This window comes from Chionomys nivalis, chromosome 18 (assembly GCF_950005125.1).
Source record: "Chionomys nivalis chromosome 18, mChiNiv1.1, whole genome shotgun sequence".
In the NCBI taxonomy this organism is placed as follows: Eukaryota; Metazoa; Chordata; class Mammalia; order Rodentia; family Cricetidae; genus Chionomys; species Chionomys nivalis.
This window is the reverse complement of record NC_080103.1, coordinates 63,292,013-63,308,150: the sequence shown is the minus strand read 5'-3', so window position 1 is coordinate 63,308,150 and position 16,138 is coordinate 63,292,013. Positions and strand designations below refer to the sequence as shown.

At 39.1% G+C, this 16,138-nt stretch overlaps 1 protein-coding gene across 1 annotated transcript in view; it reads right to left on the bottom strand.

Annotated features, from left to right (window-relative positions):
- Nucleotides 1-16,138, bottom strand: part of Ankrd13c (ankyrin repeat domain 13C) — a 48,746-nt gene that overhangs the window by 8,789 nt on the left and 23,819 nt on the right. Inside the window, exons 6-9 of the mRNA XM_057793620.1 lie at nt 15,730-15,796; nt 11,860-12,004; nt 5,736-5,867; nt 2,791-2,952 (exon numbers count right to left, since the gene is read on the bottom strand). Of these exons, the coding sequence (XP_057649603.1) occupies nt 2,791-2,952; nt 5,736-5,867; nt 11,860-12,004; nt 15,730-15,796 (506 nt within the window). The remainder of the gene's footprint in view (nt 1-2,790; nt 2,953-5,735; nt 5,868-11,859; nt 12,005-15,729; nt 15,797-16,138) is intronic.

The following is a 16,138-nucleotide window of genomic DNA, read 5'->3' as shown; positions in this document are numbered from 1 at the left end:
CAGCACTATGTCAGCTCAAAAAACAAAACAAAACAAAAAACACAGGCTGGAGAGATGGCTCAGAGGTTAAGAACACTGATTGTTCTTCCAGAGGTCCTGAGTTCAATTCCCAGCAACCACATGGTGGCTCACAACCATCTCTAATGAAATCTGGTACCCAATTCTGGCCTGCAGGCATACATGCAGACAAAACACTGTAAACAAAATAAATAAATAAATCTTTTAAAACAAACAAACAAAAAACCAATCACAGGTCAAATAAAACCACAGAAAGCAGCTCTACAGACTTGTGGAGGGTTCCACCTTTATGGTTTTGTTTTTGGAGATAGGGGTCCCTCAATGTAGCACTACCTGTCCTAAAACTTGCTCTGTAGACCAGGCTAGCCTCGAACTCAAGAGATCCACTTGCCTCTGCCTCCCAAGTGCGGGAATTAAAGGCGTGCACCATCACTGCCCAGCTTATAATAATTTTTAAAGCAAAGAGAATTACAGTGAAGAATATGAATTGATGTATTTATTTCAACTATGGCAGGAAACAGCAAAAGGAGAGACAACACAAGGAGTTACCTATTGACTGTCTTTAAGGTCAAATTTCAATGCCTGACTTTCAATCACTGTAGGATGAGCCAGCAAGAGTAACTAAACTAGGGAGAGGCGGTGCAAACTGAAAACTGCTAGGGAGAAATAAGGTGAACGACAGTCAAGAGTAACACCACTACACTTTGGTTAAAGAAGGAAAGGATTTTTGTTCTGAGTTGTTTTAAAGACAGACCTTGGGTAGCCCAAACTGGCCTCAAGTTCACTGCGTACCCAAGATAACCTTGAGCTCCTGCTCTCTCTGCCTCCAACTCCGAAGAGCACATGCCACCTGGCCTACCTCCCCACCTCCCCGTTTATATTATTAGTATGTCCCCGGTCAAAGGGATATGTCCCACTAAGAACTGGGGCTGGTAAACTGTGGCTTGTTTTAGCAGACTGCTAGAGACTTTACAAATGCCTGGGGAGGCCAGATCCTTACTTTAAACTAGCAGTGACTGCAAAAGAAAAGACTGGCTTTGAAGAGATCCATCCTTTATGACAGCCTATAGAAAGCAGGAGCTGCCCCAAAGGAGCCAGATAATGGGAGAGTACTGATGCCGGGGTAGCCAAAAGCTGTGGTACACACGAAGCCCCAAGTTCTAGACCCAGCAACACATACATATAAACATAAAGCTTCAAGCAGCATTTTATATAGTAATGGATTTATCTATAAATTCAATGTCACAATCACCAAAAGCCTCACATACACATACATTAGAAATTGACAAACTAAACTTAAATATTCACCAAGAATAGAGGTTCTTAACTGAGTTTGGTGTGCACAGCCACAAAGCTGAATGAAGCAGGAGGATCAGAAATCTGGGGAGAAATCTGTTTCTCCTACTTAGGAGAAACAGAAGATCCTGTTTCAAAAAAAAAGAAAAGAAAGAAAGAAAAGAAAAAGAAAACCCACAAAACTGTGTTTTTCCTGTCCCACTATGATCTGCCTTCAGCAGACATTCACAGCACCAGAAACTAAGCCAACATCTGCTCCACTATGCCAGAGCCAAAATAAGCCTATAGTTCACAAGGGTTTCCTTTAATTTCTGACTAAAGCTGAAAATCTATGTACTTCATTCTTATTATTCTGCTCTATTCTATAGTTACATCCAGTAAACTATATTTTAATTTCTAATTTGAAAAATTACAGCTTCTTAAAATGTCATTTAAAGAGCCCTTAAGCAATTCAAATACAATAGAATACATTTCATGATATCGTACATGAATCAAGTTGTCTCCATTTGAATGAACAGGCATCAGTCGGGTCTGTAGACTTAACACCAGATAGTTTTTTACATACATTTATGCAGCAATTGGCTCATCAGAGCTAACTGGCAAACAGCACATTAATTTCTTCTGTTTGATAGTGTTCCATGTATTCAGCCCCAATATTAAACAGGGGTAGCAATAGCCACCATCAGAACAAAATCCATTTTTAAATCTAGTCTGTCACACTAATTATAAGGAAATCCGGTCACTTTGCTCTAGGGTAAGCAAATACCCAAGCCTCCTGACTGCAGTTCCAGCACTCACACATACATGCATGCTTACAAACACATGCACAGCTCTGGGACTGCTGCTTCACAGACTAGAAGATGACTGTCACTATGTGTGAGATGTGCTTTCAATCAGTTTTATTCAGACACTAAAAAAGGTGCCCATGATCTACTGGACTAATTCCATTCTCTCTCAAGGATCCCTACTCTCCTGTTTAGAGATAAGTTAACATCTGCAGATACTGACAGAGGGAATGGCTGGAAGAAAATAAAATCCTAGAATCTAGAAGAGACAGCTCAGCGATCAGAAGCACTTGCTGATCTTCAGAGGACCAGAGTTTGGACCCCAGAACCCCTATCAAGCAGAACTCCAGTCCCAGAAGATCTGACACACGTCTGGCCTTTCCCCATCCTTCCTGACCCCACACTCACTGCACCAGTGTTTCAATAAGCAGAAGCGACTCCACAGTTCCCAGGCTGTACAGGGTAGAGATGACCTATAAAGTGGTGGATCTTAAAGGCAGCAGGCAACAGGATACGGAATAAGAATTAACACCAGGTTTCATGCTTACAAAATGGCTTTAGTCTATTAACTAATGAATACTCAAAGATAAAGTACAGATTCAAAAAGTACCAAAAGTCTCCCCCCACTGTCTATTCATAATCAACAAAGACAATAAAGATACACAGGTAGACAGAGGTAGTAGAAGCGCACCTCGAAGTTCTGCTCCGTCAGGCTCCCACCTTTACTCAGGCTCTCCATGATGGCCTTATTCCGCAAAATGTCCTCCTCGCTGAGGTGCTCTCTTCTTTTTCTTGATTCTAGAACAAGTCCATTCACCAGATAAAAGTCTGCCAAAAAGTTTCCTACTCTTTCCTAAAACAAAATCAAATATTCCAAAATGACAGTTTAAAGGAAGATCGATTTCAGGTTTCTAAAAAGTGTTGAGATCATAAAGTTCTCCATAAACATGTACCATGTCAATGAAAATAAATATTCTGCTAATATGTGAAATCATCAGATATTTTCAGAAGTTAAATATACAATCATTCATTTCCAAACACAAAGGGAAATTTAAAGTAAAAAAGATATTTGCTAATTAACCTGCAAATTAGGCAGTCTAAACAGAAGCATGAATGGTGTTCATTCACTACCTACTCCCAAGTAGCACAAAACAATCTAAGAACCTTACTAAAGAGTCAAATCTGAGTAACAAGGAGGGGTCAGGGGTAACACTGTTCCCATTTTATAGATAGAAAAGCAGAATTAAAATCTATAGTCCATGCCACACTAGATCCTCTCTGATCTCTGACAGAATAAAACTTCAAGTTACTGCTACTCACTGATTTGAAAAAAAGGGGGGAAAAAGAGTAGCCTTGCTCACTAATACATTTAAATGTTTAAATTATAGATGCAGGCGCAAAAACTCAAATGACAAAAAAGGCAGCATGAAGAAAGCGGGCAGTTCTTTCCAGTGAAGTCTCAGTATAATCCGACGCTGACCCGCACCTCCAACACCCACACAGACCCATGTAAAACTATATTTATTATAAACTTACTTGACCCAGCTTCCCATTTCCACCTGTGTCCAGATTGACTACTCCACCTTGATGTGCCCTGGTATTCCAAAACTACATGTACAGCGCATCTCCAGTGCTTCCGTACCTCCTTAAAAGTGACCAGGAAGCCAAGCATTTTGCACCCGTTTCTACCTACAAAATGGGAACCATGGCAAACTGACTCCCTCCTTACCTGTCAAAGACTTAAGAAGGTCACCTAGCCGCTGTTCAAGAGCTTTTGGCTGCTTAGTGGTAACACTAGGTGGACAGCAGTTTCAATTTTTATCTTCTCTTGAAGTGATCCGTCTAATGCTGCCCAGAAGAACAGAGCACAGACAAGTAAGACTTCAAAGCAACAAATGCACTGCAATAACTGGACCCACAGCCTGGAGTCCTAAGTGCCAACTGTTGCCAAATAGGCTTTGAGGGCTCAGGGGTAGACTTCTGTATGCCAGGGAGGTGATTAACAGGTCTTGTGACCATATAAAGAAGCAGCATTGATCAAATATAAATTATCCCAAAAATGTCAAGTGTGTGCTACTCATGACCCAGCCACTGCTGTACCATGCTATATCATTCTTGCTGTCTGTACCGTACACTACAAAGGCATAAGGGAAATGAATGAATTCAGTTACAATGGAGAAAATGGCAGAAACATGTGCTAACACTAAGGCTGTAGGAAAAAGTTGTAGTATGCTTACTTTACTATGTAACACGCAAACTGCTAACAGAAGCAGCACTCATGTGAGAAGTAGAGGCTCCCACCACACACTCATGAAACAGCCAGTTCCAAAGCCTTAGACACCATTGTATTAGTATCAGAACAAAACACTACACATTATTTACAGATATATATTTATGTGTGAGAAATGCTAAAAAGGTCTGCAGGAGGGCCAGGATTGTAGACAGTGGTCACTAGAGACTTCTGGTTTTGTATATAAGGCTATTTATATATGGTATTTATTTTGTGATGTCAACATGCTGCTGTGGTGGCATTTTTAATACAATTATCACTGAATTAACAGACTCTGGAAAAACAGATATCCCTCTATAAACTGTGTGGGTCTCATCCAGTTTCCTGAGCCTTAACAGAAAACACTAAGGATTCTAGAAGAAAAAGCAATTCTTCTTTAAAACTGCAATACAAAAACCTTGATATCTTAGGCATAGATTTCTGACTCCAGATGGTAGCACCTCTCCCCATCAACAACCAGTCGGCTATAACAGTTCAGACAATTCCCAAAAGTACACAAGCCAATCAATCCCTTAAAGCAAGAAAGCCCAGATGCCACCCTATCCTTTTCTTCCCTTTTCTCTCATACCTTATCTCATTTATCCAACAGCCTTCATTGCTATCTCCTGAGTTACAGTTTTAAGTGAATATAAGCTTTGTTTTTCCAATGTAAAAACATTCACTTACTATATTCATAAATACTATCTAAAAAAGACCATTAAATCTTCACCCCTTACCTGATACAGCTCTTATTGTTACATTTATAGTTATTTATTTTAGTAATTCACAAATAATTATTTATTAATTAAATTGTTTCATTATCCATTTCATTCATAATTTTGTAACTCAGGTCAGTTTCAAACCTGAACCCTCCTGGCTCAACACTCCACACAGGCCATGCCAGGTGAAGCATTCTTAGCATGATTTTAGGTAGTCATATGTGTCAGGAAGTATAGAAACTTCCACTGAGATTTAAATTCACCATAGTTTGTAGAGATGTAAGCTTAATATGGGCAGACATAAGATACAGGAGCTCTAAAGGATGAAGAAATGACCCAGCAAAATAAATTCAAGTGTGCATCTCTTCATAGGCCTCTTATACACAAATCACTAGAAAAAGAATGGAAACATGTGCAAACTCCCCTTATGAGGAGAGCAGACAACAGAGTTCAAATCAACTATACTTTCTCTCTGGGCTTTTCCAAAAATACATGCAAACTATGTAACTAAGAATTCTAACTACTTCTGTAAATTCAAAAGAGAGGAAAGATCAGCCTAAAAGATAACTCCTATATTTTCATCATTATTTTGGTGATATTAGATACCAATTTTTTAAACTTAAAAAAAAAATCTATATTTTTACATACTGTTTTATCTTCCCGAAAAAGCCATCCAGTTTGGGCACGTGTGAAAGAAATCGATTTGGTTGATAAAGTTGCAGAATAAATATCACTGCTCATTAAAATATCAACTTCTTCTTCTGTTTCCATCTCGGACTCCTAGGTTGGGGGAAAAGTTAATATCAGAATCTGGGTTTCCTTCAAACATGTAACAAATTTCAAAGGACAAAAATAGTTTCTAGATAACATGAAGTGCTATTTATTCTAAAACTAGATGTTTACATTTCATGTCTGATATCTTCTCTAGTAACTAGGAATTATGACTAATTATGAATCTTTTAAACTATGGCAAAAGAAATATAGCATTTTCACACTATTATATAAAAAAGTAATAAACTCACTGTTTTTCATTATAGAACTATATGGTTGTGACACAATTTTTTTAAACACTTTTAAGAATCAAATAGAAAGACCTGAGACAAAAATCCTATACAGAGGTTTTATTTACTTTATATGCAGATAAATTAGCCTTTAGTTATTGGTAATATAAATAAAAGAATCCAGGGGCTGGTGAGATGGCACAGGGGTTAAGAACACTGCCTGCTCTTCCAGAGGTCCTGAGTTCAATTCCCAGCAACCACATGGCAGCTCCCAACCATCTGTAGTTAGATCTGGATCTGGTGCCCTCTACTGGCCTGCTGGCACCAGAACACTGTATACATAACAAATCTTTTTTTCAATATTTATTTATTTATTATGTATGCAATATATTCTGTCTGTGTGTATGTCTGAAAGCCAGAAGAGGGCACCAGACCTCATTACAGATGAGCCATCTCTCCAGCCCCAAATAAATCTTTAAAAAAAAAACCCATCACTGTTATCTGAGTCTTTTTCAATATTTAATTTCTTTCTTTTTTTTCCCCCTCCAAGACAGGGTTTCTCTGTAGCTTTGGAGCCTATCCTGGAACTTGCTCTGTAGACCAGGCTGGCTTCAAGCTCACAGAGGTCCTCCAGCCTCTGCCTCCAGAGTGCTGTGATAAAAGCTGTGAACCACCACTGCCCAGCCTCTTTTTCAAAAATTTCTAAGAAGAACAAGGGAGCTAGCTGTGGTGGAGGACAACTTTTATCCCAGCACTTGAGAGGCAGGAAGATCTGTAAGTTCAAGGCCATCCTGGTCTCCATAGCAAGTACCCAGCCAGAGTTAACATGGTGAGAACAAAGGAGAAGAGTGGGTTTTTCCAAATACAATAAATATGACTTCTAAAACTTACCAATAGCCTTGCTTAAGCTCTGTCTTTTTTTTTCTTTTAAAGCATTTTCTATGCATTTGTAAATGCATGCTGTGCATGTGGATGATGGGGGAAACCTATGTCATGAACTATCAGGTGTGTTCTTTCTCTCTTCACATAGGTTCTAGGGACTGACCTCAGGTCACCAGACTCACACAGCTAATCTCTGCACTTGTTTCTAGGACAGAAAACCACATGCTGGGAAGCTGGGGAGCAAACAGGGAGATATACAAAGAGGTTCTCTCGCATAAAAACCTCCTATTAGATAGAGACCAGGGAATGAAGGCTGTCCAAAGGCAGCAATGGCTACAAGCAGGTGGCTATTTTCTACTCTTACAGCCCACATTCAACTGGGTATCACTGTGCCTGTGTCACTGAGTCCACAGCAATCAGCACCAACAGCTGGAACTATACCAACACCATCGTCACCACCCTTACAAACCCTGACATTACTGCTAATGTATAGTGAGTGAAAGTGGATTCCTAGGTAACACAAATACTGGACAGTTTTCTAAAGAAATATTTTGGTTCAACAGATTGAGAAGAACATGAAATATTCCACTGCAAACTTTTTAATAGGTCATCTTGGGTACCAAACACTGTAAACCTTTTTTTTGTGTTCAAACCAACTCTAGAAAACAGAAATCTATCTGTAAAGCAAGGAAGGAGATCTGCTGTTAATTATATTCTATCAATAAGCACTTAATAAGCAATCATTGCTTATGTTTGCATATTACAAAAAACAACTGATTTCCTCTCTTAGTATCTCCAAGAGTTTGATTCCGGAACCTGAGATGCTCTAGTGTTTGCCACAAAATGGCATGATGTCTACACATTGCCTACACACACCCTCACATGACATTAGCACCATTATTTCAGACAACATAAACACCACACTAATCTACAAACAGGAGGACCTACCATATTCCTATTCTAAGAACTGCTGTTCAAAATCAAATTTCCCTGCATCTTCAGAATCATGAACACAGACACATCCATATATATTAACCCTGGGCATCACCACTCAAATACTCAAAGAGTCCCCCGCACCTTCAGCGAATAACACACACACAACCTAAGCATCACTGCTCTGGTGACCACAACACCTATGTCAGCTAACACTCACTCTTCTGCTTCTCTTTCAGTGCTGCGTCTGTGTGTCGAACTGCCTACAGACGCCACTTACACAAAGAGGTCAAATTATCTACATCAGCAGTCTGCAGCTGGCAAGACAAATTCAGCTGTAGTCGTTTTACATTGAGTTGCACTGAACATGGCTGTACTCACTTACTCAGACTGTGCATGGCTTACAACCCACTAAGTGGTTGTAATGTTCTGTCCAGATCAAGAGTGTATCTAAAAAGTCCCAATATGTCCCAGATTCTCTAACAGTCTTTCAATCTATGGTATAAATGTTGTATTAGCTACCAGATGATACAACTAAAAGAACCCCATTGCCTTCAGAGAGATTCACCAAATAGAGAGGTAAAAAAGGTTGGGGATGGGGGTGGGACATAATAAATAGTTTTAGATTTTTGCGCTTTTTTTGTATTTTAAAGAAATATACAGCCCAGGCTGCCTCAAACTTGCTAAGTAGCTTTAACTCCTGATCTTCCTGCCTCAAACTAGCAAATGCTGGAATTGCATGTGTTTGTTTGAATTTTTACATTTGTCCATAAAATGTATTACATTTTACTGTTTAAAAGCATCCTAATTGAATCTTTGCAACTTTACTGCATTATTTGATATAGTTTTAAAATACATTTCTAACATTCTAGCAAATGATTTTTTTATTTTACATTTACTTAACTAAAACAAAATCCCTGAGAGAAATATTTTACAAGCAGAAAAGTTTTGGGTTGACTCACAATTTCAGTAGTTTCAGTCCATGATTTCATGATTTCACTACTTATGGTGTGGAGAGGCAAAGTATACAGCTCGTGGGAGCATATTTGGACTGAGTCTGCTCATTAAGCAAGCAACAGATAAAGCGATAGACTAAGGATCAGAGAAACAAATTTTACTCTTCAGAGGCAAAGACTAGCTACCCACTTCATAATAGTCCATTGGTGTCATAATAATCTAGTGATCAGGTGTCACCTTAATGATTCCATAGCTTGCCGGGCGGTGATGGCGCACGCCTTTAATCCCAGCACTTGGGAGGCAGAGGCAGGCGGATCTCTGTGAGTTCGAGACCAGCCTGGTCTACAAGAGCTAGTTCCAGGACAGGCTCCAAAAACCACAGAGAAACCCTGTCTCGAAAAACAAAAAACAAAAAACAAAACAAAAAAAAAAATGATTCCATAGCTTTCTCATCCAATGGCTGGAAAATCAGCTTTCAGGATATATGTGGCTGTAATGATTTTATGGTTTGTTAGCACATTCTAAGTAATATTTCACTATTAACTTGTAAATTAACAATAACATATTTTAGTGCCAGAACATAATAAAATAACACCTTAAAATTATCATTGTAGATAACAGACAGGGACTATGGTACTGGTATATGTGTTTTCGGAATCACTTGACATTGTCTTTTTGTATAGCTCATTTTTAGGCACTCAGAATGCTAAAACTTTTTTGATCTTCTGACATTCCTAGCAGAAAGAGTCCTATATCAAACTCTCTGAAACTCTGGGACTTTTTGTATTTCCACTCCTCCTTCCACAACATCCCTGAGTCTTCTGTAAGGGAGGGTCTTGTAGATGTTTCTGTTGGGACTGGGATCCACAACTGTATTTTGATTGTGGTTCGCATGTTCTTTTTTTTTTTTTTTTACAATCATACTGTTTTATGTGATTAAACCCAAGGCCCTAAGCTGCTGACCAACACTCCTATCAACTAAATTACAGCTGGTACCTGATTTGAGATATAGTAACAGCATAAATATAGCAACACTGGCTACTCTTGCAAAGGAGTCAAGTTCAATAACCAGAACCCGCATGGCAGAAAGTTCACAGCCAACACACTTGTCTGGATTCTAAAGGAACCAGAAACATATATGGATACCCAAACATACATGCAGGCAAAACACCCATACATATAAAATAATAAAAATACTTTTTAAATTAAAACAAAAAAAGAACATAAATACAATGCTCACTTGGCACAGAAAAATAAACACTAAGTTGGTGCCCTTGGATATAAGGATGCAAAAAGGGCCTTCCAGGTCCAGCAAATAGAAACATCAAAAACGAAAAAGGAAGCTTTAAATAACCTGACACACGTGGATACCCAGGTTTACTATTAGGTTATGTCTAGAGAGTGAGTGAAGGCAAGGCTACATGAAGGGAGCCAACAGAGACGCAGCAATGTCACCTTCAAGTAATATAGTCTTAATGAAAAGGGCCCGTGACCTTATTTTCAAAGTTCAATGTAGAACTAAAAGCAGACAGAAAGGGAGCCAGGAAGATTACATATAAGGCTTGAGATACTAAAAATCTAAATTCTAGAAACAGTGGGATGAAGATAAATGCTGATATAATGACATTAAGGAAAGAGATGAGCAGGCACGTTCTCCAATCAGAAATCATGGAGTGTGAGAAAAGATGTCAAAAATAACTTCTCGGTTTTTAAGATAATGATACCATTCACCCAAAGAGAGAAAGCAGGAAGAAGCAGTTTTGAGGAAAACAAATGAGTTAGGTGGTTGTTTTTATACAGTGTGTAGCTTAATTCATCTGTCTTATTTACCACACAATCCTAGTATCATCATCACCTCAATGAATAACTAGAATTTTCTCATATAATTTCATTGCCTCCAATGTCTCTCTAACTCATCTCAGACACTGGTAATACTGGAGTTGTCACTTGTTACCTATGAGCGTCGGTTTCCTAATCTATCAGACAGATACTAGTCTGCACAGGTTACTTGTGGCATAAACAGCTGTAAAGCACTTAGATTATAACCCTGATATTAAGGGTCAGTAACCCAGAGTGACTGTTTTTGCAGTTACCCACAGCACCTGGCAGCTCCTAGCAGTTATTCCATGTGTAATGGGAGAGAAGGCAACTCTGGGAGTAGGTGATGGGGGAAAAATTTGGTCAAATCAGTACCTTATTGAAACATCTGTGACCCTCTGTTGCCGACCGCATCAAATTGTGAGGTAACTTCTGGCTCCAAGGCCTTAACACTCACTCACTTTTTTCCCAGTGGCCTGTTCCTGACTTCACTCACTCACTTCACTCCTCTCCAAAGAATACCTTTTCTTCTTTTCCCTTCTTTTCTCCTGTAAATCTGCATTTCTGGGTATGAGTTAGGAAACTATTGCATTAGTGCACACACAACATCGACTATGAAGTCCAATCTAAGACGGTAAGCGAAGAAGCAGCAACATGATGTGGGATGTCCAAAAGAAAGTAAGCTAAAGGGGAAGAACTCGAAAATCAGCACAACGCACTCAGGAGGCTGAGGCACGAGAAGCACTTGAGCTCAAGAGTCTCCCACCTCAGAGAAACACAGAAACTATCTGCGGGACTTGCTTACAGCAAGAGAAGAAAACAAATGAGGTCATTCAACATACAACAGTAGACAGAGTGGCCAGCGGGAGAAGAGGTGGAAAGCAGGGCTTGTGTTCTGATGCTGTGCATAGGTCAGTGACAACAGCAGCTCACGTGGCCAGAAACAGGTTCAACACGGGGGCCAGTGAAAACTTGAACCAAGGTCACAGAGGTCCAGAAAGCAACTGAACTCTCAGGGTGTAACCAGATGTCTAGGAGGAGGAAGGGTGCAAGAAGGAACGATAGCCTTGAGAATTAACCGTATCAATTACACTTTATGCTTTAAATAAAGCAATTATACAAAAGGTTTGCTAAATGCACACTTTTAACCCTTTAGTGAAATATTAGTAATACATACTCACCTCATGATGTATTCGCTGATAAACTTTTTGTTCATTGTCTAATACTACAAAAGACTCAGAGGGTGCAGCATCCCCATTGAAGATGAAGCTTAGATCCCCTCGTTGGCACTTCATGTCAGTAAAGTCTATAAGAGTTGTGTCAAGCCTGTAAAAGATGGACAGGTAAAAACTGACAAAATTTGATAAAACTTTATTAATAATTTCGTAAGTTTTGTGCCTCCTAAACTCAAACTAAGATGGTAATATCATAGCCTAATTAGAAATTATAGCTTAAAAACTAAATTTAAAATGTTATTAAAAATATTATTTGAATACATACTCTATTATCCATATTTCCCTTTTCTAAGCATTTAGTTAACCAAGCAAGAAAGAAAAAGGTCCCCATGGCAGTACTATCCCCATCCTGTACCACTGCTTTCTCATTCCCTGTGCTGTACCTCCATAGGGATGGCAAAAAGGGAGCCCTCTACAAGACCATGTCAAGACCATGTCACTAGCTCAGCATATTACTCAAGGAGGCACAAGAACACCATTCTGATTATAACTGAATCTACAGCTCATCACCTATGCAAACCTTAATCTGCCTTTCACACTTACCAACCATGTCTACCTATAAAACTCCTTTTTGTTGAGCTTCCCAGATTCAGCCAACCACTGTCTTTTTAAACAATATTACCACAGCCCAAAAGCCTTCTGGAATCTAAGGATCAGTTTTAGCTATCAACCTGACATAATCTAGAATCACCTGGGAAGAATTGTCTAAATCAGGTTGACCTATAGGAATGTCAATGAGGAACTGTCTTGATTGCCTTAAGGGATGTGAGAAGACCCATCCTGAACTGGGAGGCACCATTCTCTGGTTTTAGGCCCTCAACTGTCTAAGAGCAGAGGGCGTAGCTTATTTCTAAGCACACATACATTTCTCTTTGCCCTTGACTATAGATGTGGTACGAGTGGCTGTTTCAGCCTTCTGTCACTAGGACTTTCTTGCAATGATGGACTGTTCCCTACAATTGTAGCTAAAATAAATTCTTTCCCTCCTAAGCTGCTTTTGTCAGGGTATTTTTTTCTTCTTAATAAAGTTGTATTTATTTCTATTACTTTAAATTATATGTGTGTGTCTGTGCAGGGGTATGTGCATAGGAGTGCAGGTATTCAGAGACCAGGGGTACTGGATACGCCTGGAGCTATAGAGTTACAGGTGATTATGAGCCTCCTGATGTGGTGCTGGGACTTGAACTCTTTGGTCTTCTGAAAAAGCAATATATATATGCTTAAACACTGAGCTATCAATTCAGCCCCAGCCAAGATATTCTTATCACAGCAACAGAAATTAAGCTAGGACAGAAGTCAATCTCTACCACATGTTTGTAGACCTGCACATCTGCATGGTTATTGATAGAATCAGTATCTGGACGTGCTATATAGTCTGGCTGACTGAGGCGGTCTCTGACAGTCTATAGATCACTACTTAGGAAATACTGGGATTAAAGAGTTTACCACCCCCTTCAAGTACTCAAGTATTATATTATGTTATGTTATGTTATGTTATGTTATATTATTATTATATATTATATGTTACTAGTCCAAGATCACTTACCAGCTGCTCAACAATCTTTAATCTCAGAAACTCCTTGGCACAGCTATCAAGAGAGAGTCATCCCACTCCCAGAAAGTCATTGTGAGAGAGCTACTAATCTAAAAGAGAGTGACGGTGCTCACTCTCTTTTGTCTACTGAAGTACATAATCCTCTTTGACCATATTTCCAGCAATTACTTGGATGACACAAGATAAGCATAAATTCTACAGATTCCTCTGTTAATATTTTATAATTCAGCTTCCTCTGGAGTAATGCTTAGAAGGACTATCTTAAAACATTAAAATAATATTTATGAGATGTAGTAGGAGCTGCGGGCTGTGTTCCTGCTGCCCCAGCTCCTGGTAGCCTGGCTAGCTTATGCCCCGAAATAACAACACACAAACTGTATTCTTTTAAACACTGCTTGGCCCATTATATCTAGCCTCTTCTCGGCTAACTCTCGCACCTGGACTAGCCCATTTCTAATAATGTGTGTAGCACCCCAAGGTGCGCTTACCGGGAAGATTCTAGCCTACGTCCATCCTGGGTCGGAGCTTCATCGCATCTGCCCTGGCGATGAGCTGCTTTGCGTCTGTCTCTGAGAGGAGCTGCCCTGCATCTGAGCTCACTTCCTCTTCCTCCCAGCATTCTGTTCTGTTTACTCCACCCACCTATGTTCTAACCTATGAGGGCCAAGCAGTTTCTTTTTTAATTAACCAATGACCTTCCTCCATCAATGAGATGTTAATTTCCCTTTTTAAATAAAGTCTTATAATCTAGGGGAAAACCTTTGCCAATCCAGCCTCAGCAATGTTCTGTGCCACTACTTCTTCAGCCTAAGGCTGGAGGAAGTCCCATGCCCGGGATTTCCCTGTGAATTGTTTGCTCTCACCCTTCGACTTCTGCCACAATCCTCCTGTCAGACTCTCAGCCTGAGTTCCCAAGTCAGCGTCTTCACAGTTTCCTTGGTAACGTGCACCCCATCATTCCCATTTTTGTCCCCACACCCCCCAGTGTTGGTGATCAAGTTCAGGACTTCACACACACAGGAAAAGTATTCCACCTTCACATCATTTGCTGAGAATAGTCACACATAAATGTGAAACAAATTTTAAAATAGTTTCTGAATAAACAAGAATCAAATACAACTAAGATATAAAATGATATTTAAAAATTATTCAATTTCTCTGAACTTTCTCACCTATAAATGAAAAGTGTATATATATATATATATATATATATATATATATATATATATATATATATATATATAAAAATCCCTCAGTCAGGCGGTGGTGGCACACACCTTTAATCCCAGCACTCGGGAGGCAGAGGCAGGCGGATCTCTGTGAGTTTGAGGCCAGCCTAGTCTACAAGAGCTAGTTCTAAAACAGGCTCAAGTTATAAAGAAACCCTGTCAAAAAACCAAAAAACAAAAAAAAAAACAAAAACAAAAAAACCTCAAAACATTTTTAATTCTAAGCACTTAAATTAATAATCTGGAGAAATGGAGATAGATATAGAAGACTACCTACATATACACACTTCATACATATATCTATGACCATGTATATATATACAAATTGAAATATTTATTAATATTAATTTGTAAATATACAATTTAAAAATATGCTACATTAGTAAGCTAAAAATATAAGCAATGACAAAAGTAAAATTTTACAATTATTAAAATACATTTACTTCTCATAAATTTAATTATCAATCATAGTTATGAAAGGAAAAGAACAGAAGAAAATTAAAATCATCCTTAACAGCTGGGCCACCGGTGGTGGTACACGCCTTTAACCCCAGTCCTCAGGAGGCAGAGGCAGGTGGATCTCTTTTGAGGCCAGTCTGGTGAACAAAACTAGTCCCACGACAGTCAGAGCTACACAAAGAAACCCTGTCTCAAAAAAAACAAAAACCAAACAAAAAATTCATCCTTAACATGTTGACTGAAATGGAAAGAAGACTGAAGACAGGAGCAGGGAATGGGTGGATGTATGGACAGAAAAAAGGGAAACAAAGGATGTGGAAGACACAGAGGAAAAGGCAAGGTGTGGGTGAGGTCCTCCTGAAGTGTCCTTACTCCTAATGAAACCCAAGACCAGAGAAGCACTGCATCATGACCTTCCCTGGTGCTAGAGTCTGCAACAGGTCTGACATGAGTAAAGTATCTGAATATGTTACAGTATGTTAAGTTACTAAAGACAAGCAAACTATGACTGCAAAAAAGGTTTCCTCCAGACTTAGCTTTCTTTTACTCAGAACACAAAGCACACCACCTCACCTGATGTTGATACCTTGCTTGTATATTTTACAGGCATCAGAAGGCAGAATTCGGGAAAGCAAAGGCACTACAATTTTAGAAACAAAAAGTTAAAAAGTAAAGTCTAAGATATTTGCAATTTTTTTAAAAAAACAGCAGAGTAAATATTTTACTAATTCACAAATGTTGATAATTGTCTTTAAGATAGTATCTCCCACTCAGAAATTGCTCAACTGCGGAGTCAATTTACTTTACTAGGTGTGCCCTTAACCCTGTCCTATAGTAATTATTTTGTGATTTAACAAATAAAGCTTGCCTGAAGATCAGAATGTGGAGCTAAGCTACTAGAGGACAGGGAGTGGTGGCACAAACCTTTAATCCCAACACTCGGAAAACAGAGGCAAAGGGATCTCTGTGAGTTCAAGACCAC